The sequence below is a fragment of the Gossypium hirsutum genome, chromosome A13, assembly GCF_007990345.1.
Source record: "Gossypium hirsutum isolate 1008001.06 chromosome A13, Gossypium_hirsutum_v2.1, whole genome shotgun sequence".
In the NCBI taxonomy this organism is placed as follows: Eukaryota; Viridiplantae; Streptophyta; class Magnoliopsida; order Malvales; family Malvaceae; genus Gossypium; species Gossypium hirsutum.
Window position 1 is genome coordinate 105271973 of NC_053436.1, and position 19671 is coordinate 105291643.

Here is a 19671-nt window from a genome sequence, read left to right on the forward strand (position 1 = left end):
CTAAAGCTATCCAATTTCAAGATTTAAAATAAGTAATACGTATCTTAGTAATACATATTAAAACCATAAAAAATAATTAAGCGGCCTTATTACATTTGAAAACCCAAAACTTTAAACGTAAATAAAAGGATGTCCAGTTCACCAGAAGAAAATCAAACTTTCAGAATGGGTGGCCACTCCGAATTCCCTCACAGCTCCAAGCCCACTATGGTTGGGGATTTCCTGCGTGGATGAAAATAAAAGGGGTGAGTTTGGGGAAACTCAGTGTGTAAGGAAAACCCATTCAAAGCCCAAGTCAACCCAAGCCTATTGGGCCTAAGCCCATTCAGGTAACAGTGGTACTGGACTAGAGCCCTTTTCAGTTTACAATAAACTGGGCCTTAGCCCCTTATTCAGATAACAGTATGGCCCATAAGCCCATTTCAAAATACATGCAACATCAATAACATATGCAAGCCCATTTGGGGAGACTACTCAACCCACCAACCACTACACTCCACCCATACCAGCCATACACTCCATGTGGGGATAGCTCAACCCACCCAGCCCAACACTCCATAGTTGCAGCATTGCTGCTCAATTAACAGTAAATTGAGGCAAAGCCTCCAATACGTGGACAAGCCACTTTCGGTACTTCCTCCATCAGTATCCCAATCCCATGCATCAGATAATAACAACATGGCATGCAGTAAATAACAACAGTCAAACATGCATTTAAGTCAATTTAACCCTAGGGGTATTTCGGTAATTTATCTACTAGGGTAAAACTGTAAATTTTCCACTTTTAAAGGTATTTCAGTAATTTAACTATTTTAGGGTTTTTCATGCATATTCCTACTTTTCACGTACTAACAGAATCACGTACCGAGGGTTCTTACTGAATTGGGCCCATTGGCCCATCATTCCAATTTTGGCCCATTAAGCCCAAAAATATCGAGGGCACAGAAATCATGCACTTTGCAGTCCAAATTTTGTAGCTTACCAAAAACATTAATCGATTTACCTCACAAGCATTCGCACACTCGCAAATCTACAAAATACCAGTTTTCGGCATTTCGGCTTTTCGACTTTTGCCGATCCAGACTAAGAAAGAGGGTGTTAGTTACACACCTGTTTGCGACGATATGCTGACGAGATCCACACACGAACCGCTTACAATTGGATTACTAACACGTTAATCTAACTATTCAAATACAAACTACGTATTAACCCCTTACAATATTCAGCCAACCACACCTGTAGATCATAGTAAGCTTATAAGAAATCAATAAGCAACTCATTAACAAATTGATAGAAGCAAACTACCATGAACTTACCTTCAATTTTCTTCCCCAAGTGACCGATCATTCAAGAGCTTTCTCCCCTCCTTTCTCTTCTCTAACTTTCGGCTATGATGAACAAAGATGGACAAAACTTTGTTCTTTTCACCCCTTTTTCTTTTAATAAAATTTCATATTTCATCCATTTAATTCTTTAATACAAAAGACATGAAATTCCCATCATGGAACATTTACCTAACCCATTATCATGGAACATTTACCTAACCTATTATCAATTTGTATCAATTTGTACCATAAATTATGGATATCAAGTGCACATTTTGTCTACAACAACATGATGGCTGGCCACTTCATGTAAAATGGGAGGTTTTTCATGCAAATCCTCCTATTTTGCACTCCTATTTATTTGGCCACTTCAATTTAGCCTATAGCATTTTCAAACATTTTCACATAGGTCCTATTTCATAATTTCCCCCCCTTTTTCTTATGGAACAAAAATTATCTAAAATTTCCGGGTTCTATCTTAAGCTTGGGCCTTCTAGAGGCCCACTAACATAATTAAACCTATGCCAACATTCACAGAATTCCCAAAAATTGGGGTGTTACAACTCTTTTTGCCCGATTTTGGCTTATTTTTCGCTCCTTCCACTCCCTTATGCTCACCTAAGTATAGAAACATGAATTTAAAGGATTAGGAGCATCAAATTCACTAATTTACATAATAAATCATCGAAAAATGCATCAAGAATGGGATTAAAAACATGTTACTTTGATGGCTTATCAAATATCCCCACACTTAAGCATTTGCTTGTCCTCAAGCAAAATCCTCAACTCACAATTAAAATTAATCTTTCTCAACTTATAATTCTCATCAATAATGTTTCGTTATAATTCACAAATAATCATACTTTGATAATTCAAGTAAAAGAGCACTAAAGATTCAAACAATCCAAGTCGAACATTTTTAAAGCATGAAAATATAGGTATTTCCCTTTATCTAAGTAATTATCTTTAATTCAAAATCGACAAGAATCGACATCCTCACTAAAGATTCACTCAAATCACTCAAAGTGTTTAAGGTTCAAGAATAAGCATTCAATAGTCAAACATGAAATGTCATTACCAAAGGCTTGCACGAAAATCAAATCTCCACCACTATAAAATAATATGATACATAAATCAAAAGGTCTTTTAGAAGTTGTAGTGAGGCTTAAGTTAAGGGTGTGGAGAAAGGCCGAAAAAATGGTTAAAATCAAGATCGAATTGATAAATTACCAAACTAAAAAAAATAACAAATGCTGAATTAAAAACAAGTGTTTAAATCAAGAACTATTCAAGAATAAAAAAACGAGCTTCTTCTCAAAATATGAATTTAACTATTCAGGCTCATGAACTAACTAATAAACAATATGTAAAAATATATATTTTTTCAATTCCTTCTTCTTCTTTTTTTTTACAGTAAGAAATAATTCAGCAAATAAAACAAAAGAGCATAGTTAGGCAACTAGCCAAATCACATCTCGACAAAAAGGGAGTCAGTAAAACGGGAAAGATTCTCAATGAACAAATAATGAGTTATGGGTTAACATTAATGGGTAAATCAAGAAACGGCGTGTTAGGCTCAACGGGATTTACTAAGGGTTAATTATGTAGGTAGGTTTTTTATGGAATAAGTGGGTTAAAACCTAAGTGCCTTTATCATCTCAACATATCAAATCAAAATGTGTGGTCTCGACATGTATAATTGATGCAATTTCTAGAATAACAAATCAAATTGACACACTCATAACCAATAATAAAATGAGCAAGGAAAAAAATATGCTTTAAAGGCTCAAAATCTCACAAAAAATTATGCTTTGGATGTCAAACTTGTAAATTTAAAACTTCAAGGTAATACCTTAATTCAGGGATGTCGAAACCCTTTTAAAACGGGGTTTGAAAAACAGGGTACGACTTTAAAGAAATGAAAACGTGAGTTGCCACCAACCTTTTAAATTGTAATTGGATCACTTTATAAAATGTTTTGGTCTACGAAATTACGAGAAAACAGGTTCGGGAGTCGGTTACGTACAAGGAAGGATTGGCACCCTCGTAACGCCCAAAATTGGTACCAAATTGAATAATTTTGTCTTAATGTCAAGAGTTTGAATGAATTTAGAAATAAGATCTCTTTTAAAATCGTAATAATTTGAGTTAAAAGAATCAAGATTCCTTTGTTTCGAAAGGATATAAATATCATATCCAGCATGATTGAACACGATATTCTTAAACTTTCGTAATCTAAAATCATCTTGTGATTTTCAAAACTTATTTAGAAGAATATTTTAGGCATTTAGACAAACAGGAAATCGCAACCCAGCATGTTAGGGTACTACTTCCAGAATTCCTAATTACCAAAAACATTGCCTTATTTTTTAAAATTCTTTTTGGATCGAATGAAATATAAAAATTCTTTAAAGTGATAATGCATTTGTCATTTTACAAAGGGTCAATATTTAAATAAGCTAACCTACATAATATCTTCTTTAACAATCCATGCAAATATAATATAAAAAAATGAATAATGGCATAAATTACACAAGATACGTTATCATTTTATGTATGGTCATAGATAACATATATATACATGCATTGTCATTTCATGCGAAATACAACGTAGAGCATAATGAATTCAATGATATAAATTGTATAATATATATAACAACCTCATGCAAATGTGTAAAAACAATAACAAATATTCTATAAAAATTTTAACCTACTAAACAATAACAAAAAGTAAATAAGCAAATTATAGACATATAAATTAAATAATAAAAAAATAAAGATATTCATAAATTTTTAAAACAATATGAAAATAATAAAGGAAAACTCTTTTTTTTAAATGATTAATATATATATAAACCATATTATAGGGTATAATAACTTAATATATTAACAAAATAATGTACTGAATATTAATATTAATTATTACACATATTTATTTAATAATAAAATAAAAAATCTATATAATTAGTGATAAAGTAGTATATTTTTTTTACAATGAAATAAAAGTAATGCAAGTTATAATATATGGTAAAATATATAGTGTATAATATAATTTGTAAACAAAATATATAATAATATAAACCATATGATAAGTAAAAAAATATATAATAACATGTATATAATGTAATGTATAATAAAAGGAAAAATACTATAAGGAATAATATATAATATGATGTGGAATATAAATAAAACATAATAAAAATACTATCATATAAATAAGGATAATATATACTATTATTTAATAATAATCTTTTTTAAAAAATAAAATTTACACAATTAATGAATAATAATACATAATTTAAAATAAAAATAATATATATATGAAATATATAATAAAATATAATTTATAAGTAAAATATAGAATAATAAAAATAACATGATGGATAATAAAAATAATATGTAATTAATGTTTATAAAAATAAATAATATATGAGGTATTTAAAATAAATTAAATATATAAAAAAGGATTAAAATTGAATTTAATTAAAGAATTTAGGATTAATTACAAAATAAAATAAAAAATTGGGTCTAATTGAAAAACGCATTTAAACCCGATGGACTCACTGGGCAATTAGCCCTTATCCCAGGAAACGACGTCGCTCCTCAGAATGGAGTTAATGACCATTGGGACTAAATTGAAACAACTATAAAATATTAGGGCCGAATTAAAAATAAAATAAAATGAAATTATAAAGATTAAAAATGCAGAAGGACTAATTGGGCAATTAGCCCATTTTCCAAAAAATACGCGAATCCTCCCCGGGTCACGGGTCAACGCACAGATCCTCAATATTGATACGACGCGGTTTTAGAGCTTATTGTTTTAAGCTAAACGACGTCGTTCTAATAAGGCTATATAAGCCAAATTTTAACTTAAAATTCATTTAAAGCCCGATTTTGAAAAAAAAAGAAAGAAATCCTCTGAAAGAGGATTTGGGGCCGACCTCGGAGCTCTGTCGAGCCCCAGTTCTCAAGCGCCCACGCGTCCACGCGCCACCGCGAACGCCGCCACGTGCGGCGGTCGGAAGTTGGAAAACTTCCTATTTCAACGCAAATTTAGAAACGGTTCGTCTCCTCTTTTCCCTTTTCATGTTACCAGCATATATTTTGTAAAAAAAATGAAATATTCACCTCTGTATTCTTTGATAATCTGCCAATGTTTCTCTTGTTTTTATCTATATCAACTGTTCGTATCCATTACAACGATAGCACTCGGGCTTTATAGCCACTGTTTACAATATATTTACATCTTTATTTTATTTCCTTGCCATATTTGTTTCGTCTCTGTCGTTTCTTTCCCTTTTTGCGGATGATTGAGGAAAATCCGGCGACGATCGTGCTGACGACGTAGATCTACTGGTGGCATTGATCACGGTGTGATTCAAAGCCTGGAATCAAGGCCTGGAATCTTGGCACTGATAGTGGGTTACGCGAGAGGAACAGTCGCGTCGTTTGGAATGCTTGGGGCGCTAGTGTTTCTGGAACCTTCCGTTTGCGGTGCCTAGGGTTCCAGAAACCCTAGGTCTTCCGTCCTTTGTTAACCAACTGGGCCATTTGGGCTGTACTTGTTTGTAGGTTGGGTGTAAATGGGTTAGTAGGTAGTTTAGGTTAATTGGGTTCTAAGTATTTGGGTCTACGGGTTAGTGGGCTATGGTATTGTAAATGGACTGTAATAAATAAACATTCATTTATTTATTTTTTTGCTTTTTGTTTTAAGGCCCGGGCAGATTTGGGCTACTACAGCTGCCACTCTTTGCTTATTGCTGTGTAATAGGAATCGAGCAAAGACTTATAGACAGACCAAATTTGCCCGGTCTTATCAGATCCTCGTCTTCAATCTGTTCTTTGCAAACTTAAGACTGTCATACTGATATTTCGATCTGCTCTCCGTCGAACACAAAGACACTAAATCTGCTATCTTCAATCTGCTTTCTGACAATACAGAGACGCCAAACCTGCTGTCTTCGATCTGCTCCCTGACAATACAGGGATGCCAAATCTGCTTCTTGGACTTGCTCCTCGTCGAATACAAAGATGTCAAATCTACTATCTCTGATTTGCTCTCTGACCATACAGAGATGCCAAATCTGCTATCCTCGATCTGCTCCCTAACAAATATAGAGACGCCAAATCTACTATCTTTGATCTGCTCTCTGATAATACAGAGATGCCAAATCATCTTAGATTTGCTTCAGCGTAAACACGTGAAAGCCAAATCTACCATGTCTTCGATCTGCTCCCTAACAATACAGGGACGCCAAATCTGCTATCTTTGATCTGCTCTCTGACAATACAGAGATGCCAAATCATCTTAGATTTGCTTCAGCGTAAACACGTGAAAGCTAAATCTGCTATGTCTTCAATCTGCTCCTTGTAAACATAAGGATGCCAAATCATCTTGGATCTACTTCGATATGGAAACACCCAAAGGTTAGATCTGCTATGTCTTCGATCTGCTCTCCGTCGAATATGGAGATGACAAATCTGTTTCTTCAATTTGTTCTCTGACAATACAGAGATACCAAATCATCTTGGATCTACTTCAGCGTAAATACTTGAAAGTCAGATCTGCTATGCTTTAGCCTATTACCTACTGCTTAGGGGGTTAAGGCGCATCAATCTTCATTGTCCTTTGAAGGACATAACCTGTATAATGTGTATGAGTTTATGCCTAATGATTAGGATGCTTATGATTAAAATGAGTCAAATGCTCTTAATTAAACCTGTTATAATGCAAAATGTTTATGAATATGACCCCTATTCCAGACATCACTACTCATTCCTTCGTTGAAGTTTAACTTTATTTCTCTCGAATTATCATTCCTACTCAGCCTGTGGGTTTGTACCATTCTTCAAATGCTATGACCCACCAAAAATGTTTGTAAGATGATCCTCTCTTAGGATCGAATCGTTTGATTTGTCCAATCATCATTTTGGACTAAAGAAAGAATTTCCTCGAGTTCTTTCGAACCTTACTTACGTGAATTCCTTGAACAATTGTTCCGTTTTAGTTTCTTGTATTATCTAGAAATTTCCAGAGTAATGAACAAAACTTCATTTGTGAAAATTATTTAGTTCATCTATCATTATTTAATGCAACACACTTTAAGAATAATGAACGATGAATTTAATTAGATTTGAATAAATTTGTCAAAAATACAAAGGAAATTAATCTGAAAGCCTATCTTTGAGAAGAAAGAGAATCTAAAGATAGCAAACAGGACAAAAGTTAGATGCCCTAGATATCACCGCTTGAGCATTTATAGGCCAGCTCCATGAAGACTTTCTTGAGTTCAACATGTGTTTAAAAGATCCAAAGTACTTTGTTGATGCCCCGATATGCAACACGCTTCACTCTTCGTTGAATCAGATATAGCAAGATTACCGTGTGCTCTTCAAAATTTGAGCTGCCCTTTCGGGTTTTCAACTCAAAACCCCTTTGGTCACAAGGCGCCCTTTGTGGATTTTCACCTTGGCCTCTCCATTTTTTTTTGAAAACTCAAGGCGCCCTTTGCGGGTTTTCACCCTGAATTCTTCTCTCCTTTAGACAAAGTACTTTTCGACTGAGTCTGAATTCACTGGATTGGGTAAACTCTTCCCATCCATTTCCATTAAGATCAATGCACCCCCAGAGAAAGCCTTCTTTACGACATACGACCCTTCCCAATTCGGCATCCATTTTCCTCTAAAGTCCTTCTAAATGGGGAGAATCTTTTTCAATACAAGGTCCCCTTCGTGGAATTCTCTTGGACAAACTTTCTTATCATAAGCTCAAATCATTTGCTTCTGATACATCTGACCATGGTGAATAGCTTTTAGCCTCTTTTCTTCGATCAAGTTCAATTGGTCATACCGGGATTGAATCTGTAACAACCCTAACCCGTATCCGCTCCAGAATAGGGTTTCAGAGCATTACTACCATTTGCAGATCACTTAAAAAAAATTTAAATACTTACCGATTCAATGCATCATATAAATAAATATATATTACCATTCAATCAATAGTTTGGCACTTGTACAAGCATCAGACAGCAACATTGTCAGTATACTTGCACATATCACACTTGAGTTTAATAATAGTCTCAACTTACATAATTTCCTTGTATCAACATATCAAAGATAATCATTTATGTACATGTCATGAAACATATCATGCTCTTACTGTTTCTTCATAAGCATATATCATTCATTTCATTATATCAATATTTCATGCTCCATCATTTCCATATATTTTATGTATATTTATTCCGATAATAGCTTATATCTTAACATAAATTATATTCCATGTACTTATACTTATTTCGTTTATCTATCTTCATAATTATTTCATACAACTATTTTGTACATATATTTCCATATGACCAGTTCTTGTAAACATTTCACACAACCATTTCATATAACCATTCGTCATCTGATACGTATTACCTGAATATCAATTGTTCAATAGATGTCATAGTGTCTTCCATCCACGGTCTTATTTATCTTTGACATGATGCCATAGTGTCTTTCAACTATGGTCTTACTCATTTTCTGTCATGTTGCCATGGTATCTTTCAACCATGATCTTATTCTTTTCATGTCACGTTGCCATGGTATCTTTCAACCATGGTCTTACACATTTCATATCAGGTTGCCATGGTATCTTTCAACCATGGTCTTACACATTTCATATCAGGTTGTCATGGTATCTTTCAACCATGGTCTTACACATTTCATATCAGAGAGTACACTCCCGCGAACCTCATCCTTACAGTGGGATTACCAGTCCAGGCTAAATCCCCTGTAATATAAACTCATAGAATATTGCCAGAATTACCAATCCAGGCTAAATCCCCTAGAACGACAATTACTCTAATGAGCTTGGTTTGAATTACCAGCCCAGGCTAAATTCAGACCCTAATTCGGATTACTCGTCCGGGCTAAATCCATTTTACACATATTCTTCGGGAGGGCTATATCAGAATAGGATCACCCGTCCGGGCTAGATCCTTTTTACCGTCAATTCCTTTTCAAAGATCCATCAAATTTTCCTTTCATTCAACCGGGATTTATTTTCAATTTATATCGAGTATTAGCAATATTTCATCAATTATCATGAATTGAACATTCAAATCATATTTTTAGCACATAACCACATTTTTCAAGTGTTTAAAATACAATTCAGGTTACACAAACTTACCTCATTACTTGTTTGTGTTTATAATTTCATTAATCCGATATCTTTTCTTTTCCACGATCAAGTCTCATATTTGAGTCGTCCGGATCTTTATAAATAAATTTGATCATCATTTTCATTCATTTAATATTCTAATGCATTTAATTAATGCTCTAGGAAAAATTACCATTTTTCCCCTAAACTTTTAATTAATGACGATTTCATCCTTAGGGTTAGGAAAATAAAATTCTTGCAATTTAATCCTTATTTATAGCTATTATTCTCATATGTATTGATAAGAGTCCATGAATTCTATAAAATATCAGAATTTTTCATAATTTCAACACTTTTCAATTTAATCCCTAAAACATGTTTTCCCCCGATCTTGAACTAAATTAATAATTTCATTCAATTTTTTAATTTAAATAATAAAATAATCCATTTCATGCAATTTAGTCATTTCTGACATTGTTTACAAAATTGCCCATAAAATTTTACTTTTATTCAATTTAGTCCCTGAGCCTAAAATATACAAATTAGCCATGCTAGATGAATATTCATACATATTTTTCCTCCTCCTCCTCTCCATTCCACATCCTTAATGTAGATAACGCACTTGTAAGTAACATTATCCATAATTTTTATTATCTACTTTTATGAATATTCAAGCTATCTATCTGCGTCATAGTCACTAAATTATTTATATCTGGATCAATAGAACTCCAAATTAAGATCCGCTAATTTTTCCTGAAACTAGACTTATATATATTCTTACCATAAAATTTTCATAATTTTTAGTTTAGCCAATAAGTATAGTTTATCTTTAAAGTTACCCCTGTTCTGCTGTCTGACAGTTCTAGCCCTTCTTCACTAAAAATTAATTATCTCCTCATACAGAATTCGAATGATGTTCCCGTTTGTTTCTATTGAAAATAGACTCATTCAGTATTCTAAACATATAAATTTAAGCCCCTAATTATTTTTATCCAATTTTTTATTATTTTACAAAGTCAGAATAGGGGAACCCTAAATCATTCTGACCTTGTCTCACAAAATTCATCATATCTCATGATTTACAATTCCATTTCTTACATCATTTCTTTTATAAGAAACTAGACTTAATAAGATCTAATTTCATCTTTTATTTATCTATAAATAGATTTCTACAATATTTGATGATTTTTCAAAGTTAGACTACTGCTACTGTCCAAAACTGTTTTAGTACAAGATATTAATTACCATGTTATAACACCCTTATTTTCTTTTTCTACATCATTTTTTGTAACACCCCCTAATCCCAAACCGTCGCCGGAATAGGGTTACGAGGCGTTACCGAACATATTGGTTAATTTACAAACAATTCATGAATAAACAACAAATATATTAAAATTAAATCATTAAGTCTCTTTTATGAACCCCCGAGGCCTAAATCACGTATTATAAATGAATAGGGACTTATTCAAGTACTCCGAAAATTTTTCGTAATATAATAATAATGATATTTTTTTTTAAAAAAAATTCAATATAACCCCTTTAGAAACATCTAACCTTCCTTGCAATTTCAAATTTGCAACTAACTCAACACAACAACAACTCAACAAATACAATCTTCATCCAAATCACATTTGTCTTATAACAATATCACTAATCCTTATTTTATCTAACATTATATCCATTCATACTTTAAAGTAGAGGTGTTCATGGGCCGAGCCGGGTTCGGGTTAGGCTCAACTAAAACATCATGCCCATTTATTGGGCTCGGGCCGGGCCCAAAAAATGGGCCTAAAATTTTGCCCAAGCCCAACCCGAATAAAAATACTAAAACCCAGGTTTGGCCCAGCCCGCCCGTATTAATTTTTTATATTATTTTATTATTTTTTTAAAATATATATAATACATCAAAAATACTAAAAATATCAAAATAAATATTTCCCAACAAATTGAAAATAAATTTTGAAAAATACGTAGACTTAAATAACACTAAGATAAATGCAACTTAACTAGCAATTGCTTCTAAAATAATAAAAAAATTAACAAATGCCTTTAAAATAATAAGAAAATTAACAATAAAATAAATTTTATACAATATCCAAACAATAACAACAAAATAATAGCAACATAATAGTAAAATGGTAGCAAAATATGGAGAAAACAACAAGAAAATAACATTTAAAAATAAAAAAATATGCAGATTTTTTTTGTCCTTTAGTGAATTTGGGCCGGGCCAGGCCCGGGCTAAAAATATCTTACCCGAGGCCCGGCCCATTTTTTAAAAGGGCCTTATTTTTTTGTCCAAGGCCATTTTTCGGGCCTATATTTTTGCCCAAACCCTCCCACATTTCGGGCGGGCCTTCGGGCATGGCCAGGACGGGTAGCCTGGCCCGTGCACACCTCTACTTTCAAGTAGTATTTAAACATCTTAATTAATTTCCATTCATATCATATATCAACTTATATTAACTTAACTAATATATTCATGAGTTGATACAAAACATAGTCACATAAGCTCCTATACATGCCATATAAACCATTTAAAGTATTTATAACAAAATCTAACGAAAAATCGAGATAGTGTAACTTGAGTGTGATGATCCGATCCTCTGACCCTCCCGTTAATCTACAAAGAGCAATAAACATTACAGGTAAGCTAACTATAGCTTAGTAAGTTCGTCGGCTTAAACCATAAACCTTACCAATATTAGTTTTAAAAATTCAAATCATATGGACATTTCAAGTAAGTTACTTTCATCCTGTAAATCATAATTTCATTTTAAAAATAATTTACTTAATTGAGCTCAAAAATAATGATAACATTATTTACATTTCTTTTTCCACACGTTACAATTACGACTTACCGACTTGTCAATTTAAGGAACGACTTACGGATTTGAGTACATCGTGATCTGAAACCCGAAATCTAACTGAAGCACATAAGTGCTAAACGGAAGCCCGAAGGCTAACTGAAGCTCATCAGAGCTGAATTGAAACCCCAAAAGGGTTAACTGAAACTCATATGAGCTAACGGAAGCTTGTAAGAGCTAAACAAAAAGCAAACACGAGAGTTAGCAAAAAATGTTGAATCTCGGTTTACTTGGGTAGTTTATTGTCAATTCGTCTTTTTCATCGAACGTTCGTACTCATTTCCTGCGTTCTGTTCCTCCGAAATACTCAGTTCAATTTCGTAACTTTTGTACATGATTTAATTATTTTTAACAATTAACATACATAAATATTAATCACCATTCATAAAATAACATTGAAATTTAATAATTTAATCGTACGAACTTACCCGGAATAATTTGCAGTAGTTGTACAGATTTCTGGAACTATTCCGAAATTCTCTCTTTTCCTCGTTTATCCTCGATTTCTTGATCTATAATATAAAATTTTTCACTTATCAGTATTGACTTCACATTCATTCTATTTCACATCCTTAATGTTTATAACCCACTTATAAGTAACATTATCTGGAATTTCACTATTTACCTATGTATATTCAATGCTATCCATCCGTGTCATAGTCACTAAATTATTTTTATCTTGAGCTACAAAACTCAAAATTAGGATCCGCTAATTTTCTCTGAAACTAGACTCACATATCTTCTTATCACAAAATTTTCATAATTTTTGGTTTAGCCAATAAGTACAGTTTATTTTTTAAAGTCACCTCGTTCTGCTGTCTGTCAATTCCGACCCTTCTTCACTAAAAATTAATTATCACTTCGTACAGAATTCGGATGATGTCCATGTTTGTTTCTATTGAAAATAGACTCATTAAGGATTTCAAAATATAAATTTAATCCCATAATTATTTTTCTCAAATATTTGATGATTTTCCAAAGTCAGAATAGGGGAACCCAAAATCATTCTGAAATTGTCTCACAAAATCTATTATATCTCATGATCTACAATTCCGTTGCTTACACTGTTTCTTCTATGAGAAACTAGACTCAATAAGCTTTAATTTCATACTTTTTTTCATCTTTTAATTTGATTTCTACAATTTATGGAGATTTTTCAAAGTTAGACTACTGCTGCTGTCCAAAACTGTTTTAGTGCAAATGTTGATTTCGATTTTTGCCCCAAATTTCACAGTTCATACAATTCAGTCCTTGCTCAATTAATCCCTCAATGAAGCTAATTTTTTCTAATTAATGCTTTACCTAGACATTATAAGTTATTTCACAATTATTTAAATTCATAATTTCCACATAAAACCCTAACTTCAAACTCTTTCACCATTAGGTCCCAAACATTCACTTTCTATTCAATTCTTTCAATAAAATCAGCATATAAACAATTTAAAACTCTAATTCCATGCTAAATCATCATATACTTCCAGCACATATTCATAGAAACTTCCAATTTCTTTCATAGAATCAAAAACTAATGAATTCAACAAGTGGACCTAGTTGTAAAAGTCATAAAAACACAAAAATTTCAGGAAATAATCAAGAATTGAACTTACTTGCAGTAAAAATATGAAAAAAAAAGCTTAAGAAAACCCTTATATGGTGTTTTTTTTCTAATGAGAATGCAGAAAAATAATGAGAAATCTAGATAATTCCACTTTAGTTCTAGGTTTATTAAGTAAATTTTGCAATATTCCAATTTTGCCCTTAATCTATCAATTTTCCTGCTGATTTCATGCCTCTTGCCGTCCAGCCCAAATAGACCTTGGGTCTATTTGCCTTTTAAACCCTCTTTCTTTTATCATTTAAGATAGTTAATCATTTCCCATAATTTTACATTTGTTACAATTTAATCCTTTTTATTCAATTAACTATCGAAACTTTAAAATTTCTTAACGAAACTTTAATACTAACTTATTAACACTCCATAAATATTTATAAAAATATTTATGGCTCGTTTTAAAATTTTCAAACTCTCGATATCTCATATCCGATTCTAATTTTTAAAATTTTTATTTCTAGTACACTATTCGCTATTTCAAGGGGAGTGGTTGGATATGCATTATTGCTTGTTCTAAGGCAATATCGAGCGAGGTAGTTTATAACAGTTACATAGGGTCTAGCTCAGAGTGATTTCTCTTATAAAGGAGATCACTATAAAAAGAGGATGCGAGAGATCTCTGAGGCTTGGAAGAAGCCTTTCTGTATGAAGATCTTGACCGAAGGCTCGATGTCAACCCTTGAGTATAAAAGATGGTTTAGTAGGAGAGTCAACGATAATGTCCCTAGGCTGATTTTGAGGGTGGCTCGATCATTAGAGGAGAGCTTACGAGTGATTCCATCAGAGTTGGAGGTTATGAAGCAAGAGTTCGAGAGAAAGAATTCAGAGCTTGAAAAGAGGATTGAGAAGCTCGAAGAGGAAAAAATTTGCTTGAGTCTGGACGTCGATGTTCAAAAGATAGAAGTCGATAAGGTGAAAAAGGAAAAGAGAAAGATCGAGATGATTTAAAGACGCACTATAAAAAGGCCCAGGTAACGTTGAAAAGGGTTAGATTAGGGAGATCTTCCGAGCAGTGGCAGCAAGAGATTCAAGAAGAAAGAGCCAAAGTCGAGTATTGGGAGAAGAAGTTTCAAGAGAAGCAATCGTGTAATCAGGCCCTAGAGAAGGAAAATCAAGGATTAAAAATTAAGGTGGCTGAACTTGGACGATCTCTTCATCATCACCAAAGTCGTAACTCTGTGATCGAGTTAAAGGCAAGCTTGAATAAGATCGAGGAAATGAAGCACGATATTGGAGGGTTGGAAGCAGCACTACAGGAATGTAAGCTGCGGATTGAGCAGTTCGAGGCAAGAGAAGAACAATGGAAGGGAGAACTTCACCATCTTCAGGATCAAGTTGGAAATAGGGATTATCTCATGGGAGAAGCCTTAGTTCAGGTTCGAGAGGTCGCTGAACACTTAACACTTGCAAAATTTGGCGGTACAAGCTAGAACGCTGAGTATAATGTATGAGTCATCGTCAGACAGAGGACGAGAGTTAGCATTGTTTTTAGATAGGGTTAAGACTCTAGGCCTACGGGCGAAAGCGTATTTGTAATCCGTTTTATGAAAAGATTTTTTTCCTTAAATAACGTTTTCTAAAATGAAATTGAATTAGAATCGACATCTTTTTGCATTCATGCATTTGCATTTCATAGCATCTCATTGCATCATATGTATTCGAGTTTATAGAAAAACCCTAATTAGTTAAAATTATTAGGGAGAAAGAGAGTAAGAGAAAGAAAATCTAGAAGCAACACATCCCTACGGTACGCACGCTAAGTCAAAGAATATGAAACAAAGATTTGAACAGCTACAAAAGGACATGCAGGACCAATTGCAAGAGCAATTGGCAAAAATGCAAAACGACATGAGGGAGCAAATGTTGGAGGCTCAAAAGAACATGATGGCTGAGATGAGTCAACTACTGAGGGCCACTGATAAGGGAAAGGCTCCCATGACAATTACTGGTGAGGATGGTGAGGATCATCCTCTAGGTTTCACCCCACCCCATGTGCCTACACCAACTGAGGCACTTCCTAGGAGGCCGTCTGTCTCTATAAGGCCTCAACAAGGGTCGGTTGATGCTGGGATCCCCATAAATTTCCCAACTGGTTCGGGATTTAATTTGGGCGACAATCCTGTAAATCTTGTCATTCCTGACTTAGACATGGCTGAAAAAGAGGTTTTTAGAACTGAGGCTGCAAGACAGTTAGAAGAACGCTACAAATGGTTGGAGGAAAAATTCAAGGCTTTAGAGAATGCTGATGGGCATCATAGAGTTGATGCCAAAGATCTAAGCTTGGTCCCAGACTTGGTGCTTCCTCACAAATTCAAGATGCCAGAATTTGAGAAGTACAATGGAACTACTTGCCCAGAAACCCACATTAAGATGTTCCGTAGGAGGATGACTGGGTACGTGAATAATGATCAACTGTTGATCCACTGTTTCTAAGATAGTTTAATTGGAGCAGCAGCCAAGTGGTATAATCAACTGAGCCGGGCCAGAATAAGTTCATGGAGGAATCTTGCACAGGCCTTCATGCAGCAGTACAATCATGTGACTGACATGACTCCGGATAGGATCACGCTGCAAAACATGGAGAAAAAGCCTAATGAAAATTTTAGGCAATATGCACAGATATGGAGAAAGGTGGCAATACAAGTTCAACCACCGTTGTTGGAAAAGGAGAGTACCATGTTGTTCATCAACACTCTAAAGGCTCCATTCATCACTCACATGATTGGGAACACCACTAAAAGCTTCGCGAATATAGTCATGGTGGGAGAGATGATCGAGAATGCCATAAGGGGTGGTAAAATCGAGGGGGAAGCGACCAAAAGATTGGCTCCAATGAGAAAGGATAGTGAAGTGAATAACACAAGCACCTTCAACGTGAAGGCAATCACAGTTGGTCAACTTAAAACAGCTGCGGTTAAGCAACAGAGTTATCAAAGGCAGGAATTGGGTACAAGGAAGAATTCTGAAAGGATGCAGTTCACGCCTATCCCCGTCACGTATTGTGAGCTTTATCAAAGCTTATACGATGCACATGCTATTTCTTCTTTTCATTTGAAACCACTGTAGCCCCCATATCTCAAATGGTACGATGCAAACGCCAGATGCGAATACCATGCTGGAATACCGGGACATTCAATCGAAAACTGTACATGTTTTAAGAAGGCCGTAGAGAGGCTTATTAAGATGGGGGTAGTGAAGTTCGACAATACCCCTAATACTAAAAATCCATTGCCAAATCATAGCGATCAAGGAGTGAATGCCATTAGCGAAGCCAGTGAGAGAAGAATGAAGGAAGACGTTGCTGAGGTGAGGATGCCTATGAAGGTGATTTGGGAGGAGATGATGAAGAGAGGCATGTTAACCTCTAAAAATGAGAGAAGAGAAACAAGGAACTATGGTGAGTTCCATGAGAAAGAAGGACATGAAGTTCAAGATTGTGAAGAATTCAAGGCCTTGGTGCAAAGCTTTATAGACAATAAAGAACTACAAATTTTTTAAGAGAGCTCTTGTGAAAAATAAGTATGTGTGCTGGAGGATAAACAAAAAGGAACTAGCTGTGTGTGCTGGAGGATAAACAGAAAGGAACTAGCTGGCCAAGGATTATTATTTCCCTGCTGAGGAATAATAAAGTGGGGGCATACACAGAGCCTAAGGTCATTATCCATAAACCTACGCCTTTCCCTTATAAGGATAGCAATAGGGTACCATGGAGCTATGGCTGTAGTGTGACAGTGCCGGAGGAGGAGAATATAGTTAGTACGTCTAAAGATGTACAAGTTGAGGGTCCCCATACACGGAGTGGGAAGCGGTATGATATGGTGGGCGTCAAAGAGGAGCCTACAAAATTAAAGAATGTAAGTGCGGAGAAGGAAAAAGAGGCTGAAGTGCCTGTTAAGGAGCTAGTAAAAGAGGAGAAGGCTAAGGAATTTCTAAAGTTCCTTAAGCATAGCAAGTATAGTATGGTCGAGCAGTTGCGTAGGCAGCCGGCTCGCATATCAGTATTGGCTCTACTTCTGAGTTCTGAGGTGCATCGAAATGCATTGCTAAGGGTGCTCAATGAAACATATGTCACCCATGACATATCTGTTAACAAGCTGGACCGGTTGGTAAATAACATAAGTGCGAATAATTTCATCTACTTTAATGATAATGAAATCCCACCAGGGGGCAGGGGGTCAACAAAGGCCTTGCACATCACCACTCGATGCAAGGGGTACACACTCTCAAGCGTGCTCGTCGATAATGGATCAGCTTTGAAAGTTCTACCGTTGTCTACATTGAACAGATTACCCATTGACGGTTCTCACATGAAGACATGTCAAAATATGGTAAGAGCCTTCGACGGTACAGAAAGGAAGGTGATAGGAAGGATTGACATCCCCTTGGAAATTGGGCCGAGTATATACGAAGTAGACTTCTTGGTGATGGATATCAAGCCCTCCTACAATTGCTTATTAGGGAGGCCATGGATACATTCAGCGGGAGCAGTGCCCTCATCGTTACACCAAAAATTAAAGTTAGTGACGGATGGACGGTTAGTAACCATCAATGCAGAGGAGGACATTATAGCCACAGTCACTAGTAAGGCCCCTTATGTCGAGACGAACGAAGAGTTTATTGAGTGTTCCTTTCGCACTTTAGAATTTGTGAATCCAACCTTCATTTCAGAAGGGAGTGAGCCACCGGTGCCAAAGATAGCAAGAATGGCTCTACAAATGATGGTGGGAAAGGAAGCCTTACCAGGAAGAGGGTTAGGAAAATACCTGCAAGGAGGAATTCAGATCCCAGAACTGAAAGAGAAGAGAGATCACTTTGGTTTGGGCTTCAAGCCAGACTATAAGCAAAGGAGGAAGGAAGTTGAGAAGCGCCAAGAGGGAAGGAGGGCACGCCATAATGGAAGAAAAGTGGAGTGAGAGCCGATGACATTCCCTCCACTATCCCAAACCTTCATATTGGGAGGGTTACTTATAGAAGAAAGTCATCAGGTTAATGCTATACACGACGAAGGATCAGAGCAAGGAAACCTTGACGGCATTCGCCCTTACAAACCGGGAAGCTTTCTGAACAATTAGACTGTGGAGGAACTTCATGTAGCCTTTAGGAATTTTTCAAAGTAATTTTCAAAACATCCTTGTTACTCTAGGGCCTAGGGGTAATAGGATTACATTTGTGGGATAGGCTTACGATCATCTATTATTTTTTTTAATAAAACATAACTTTTATCAATTTGAATGAGTATTGTTTTTTTTATCAACCAATATTCCTCTTAAGCTTCTGCAATTCTTATACTTTCATTCATAGCACATAAATAATCATTCTTAAATTCATCCATTCCTTGTACATTCTTTACACTTCACAGGTCCCTAGATATCAATGACATGAGCACTGATATTACAAATCCTGATTTCTCTCGTGATCAAGACATGTGTTTAGAGGAATCTCAGGATTTTGAGGATGTCTAGGATTGTGATGTGTCTCTAGATCTGTTGAGGATGGTAAAACAGGAGGAGAAACAAATCATGCTCTATGAGAAAGAGGCAATAGAGAATGTAACCCTAGAGGAAGGGAAATAGGTGAAAATCGGCACGCATATTGCTGAGGACACAAGGCAAGGACTGATTGAGTTGCTACGTGAGTTCAAGGATATCTTCGCATAGTCCTATCAAGATATACCAGGGTTAAATACCGATATCGTGGTGCATCGTCCTCCAATAAGAC

The 19671-nt window shown here is 35.0% G+C and overlaps 1 protein-coding gene across 1 annotated transcript; it reads left to right on the forward strand.

Moving 5' to 3' along the window:
• The first annotated feature begins 15170 nt into the window (after positions 1-15170).
• LOC121212347 (uncharacterized) lies at positions 15171-18866 on the forward strand. Its single transcript, XM_041084816.1, has 6 exons — positions 15171-15329; positions 15763-16248; positions 16573-16949; positions 17055-17409; positions 17532-18351; positions 18412-18866. The coding sequence occupies exons 1-6, from the start codon at positions 15171-15173 to the stop codon at positions 18864-18866; spliced, it is 2652 nt and encodes an 883-aa protein (XP_040940750.1).
• Positions 18867-19671: the final 805 nt, after the last annotated feature.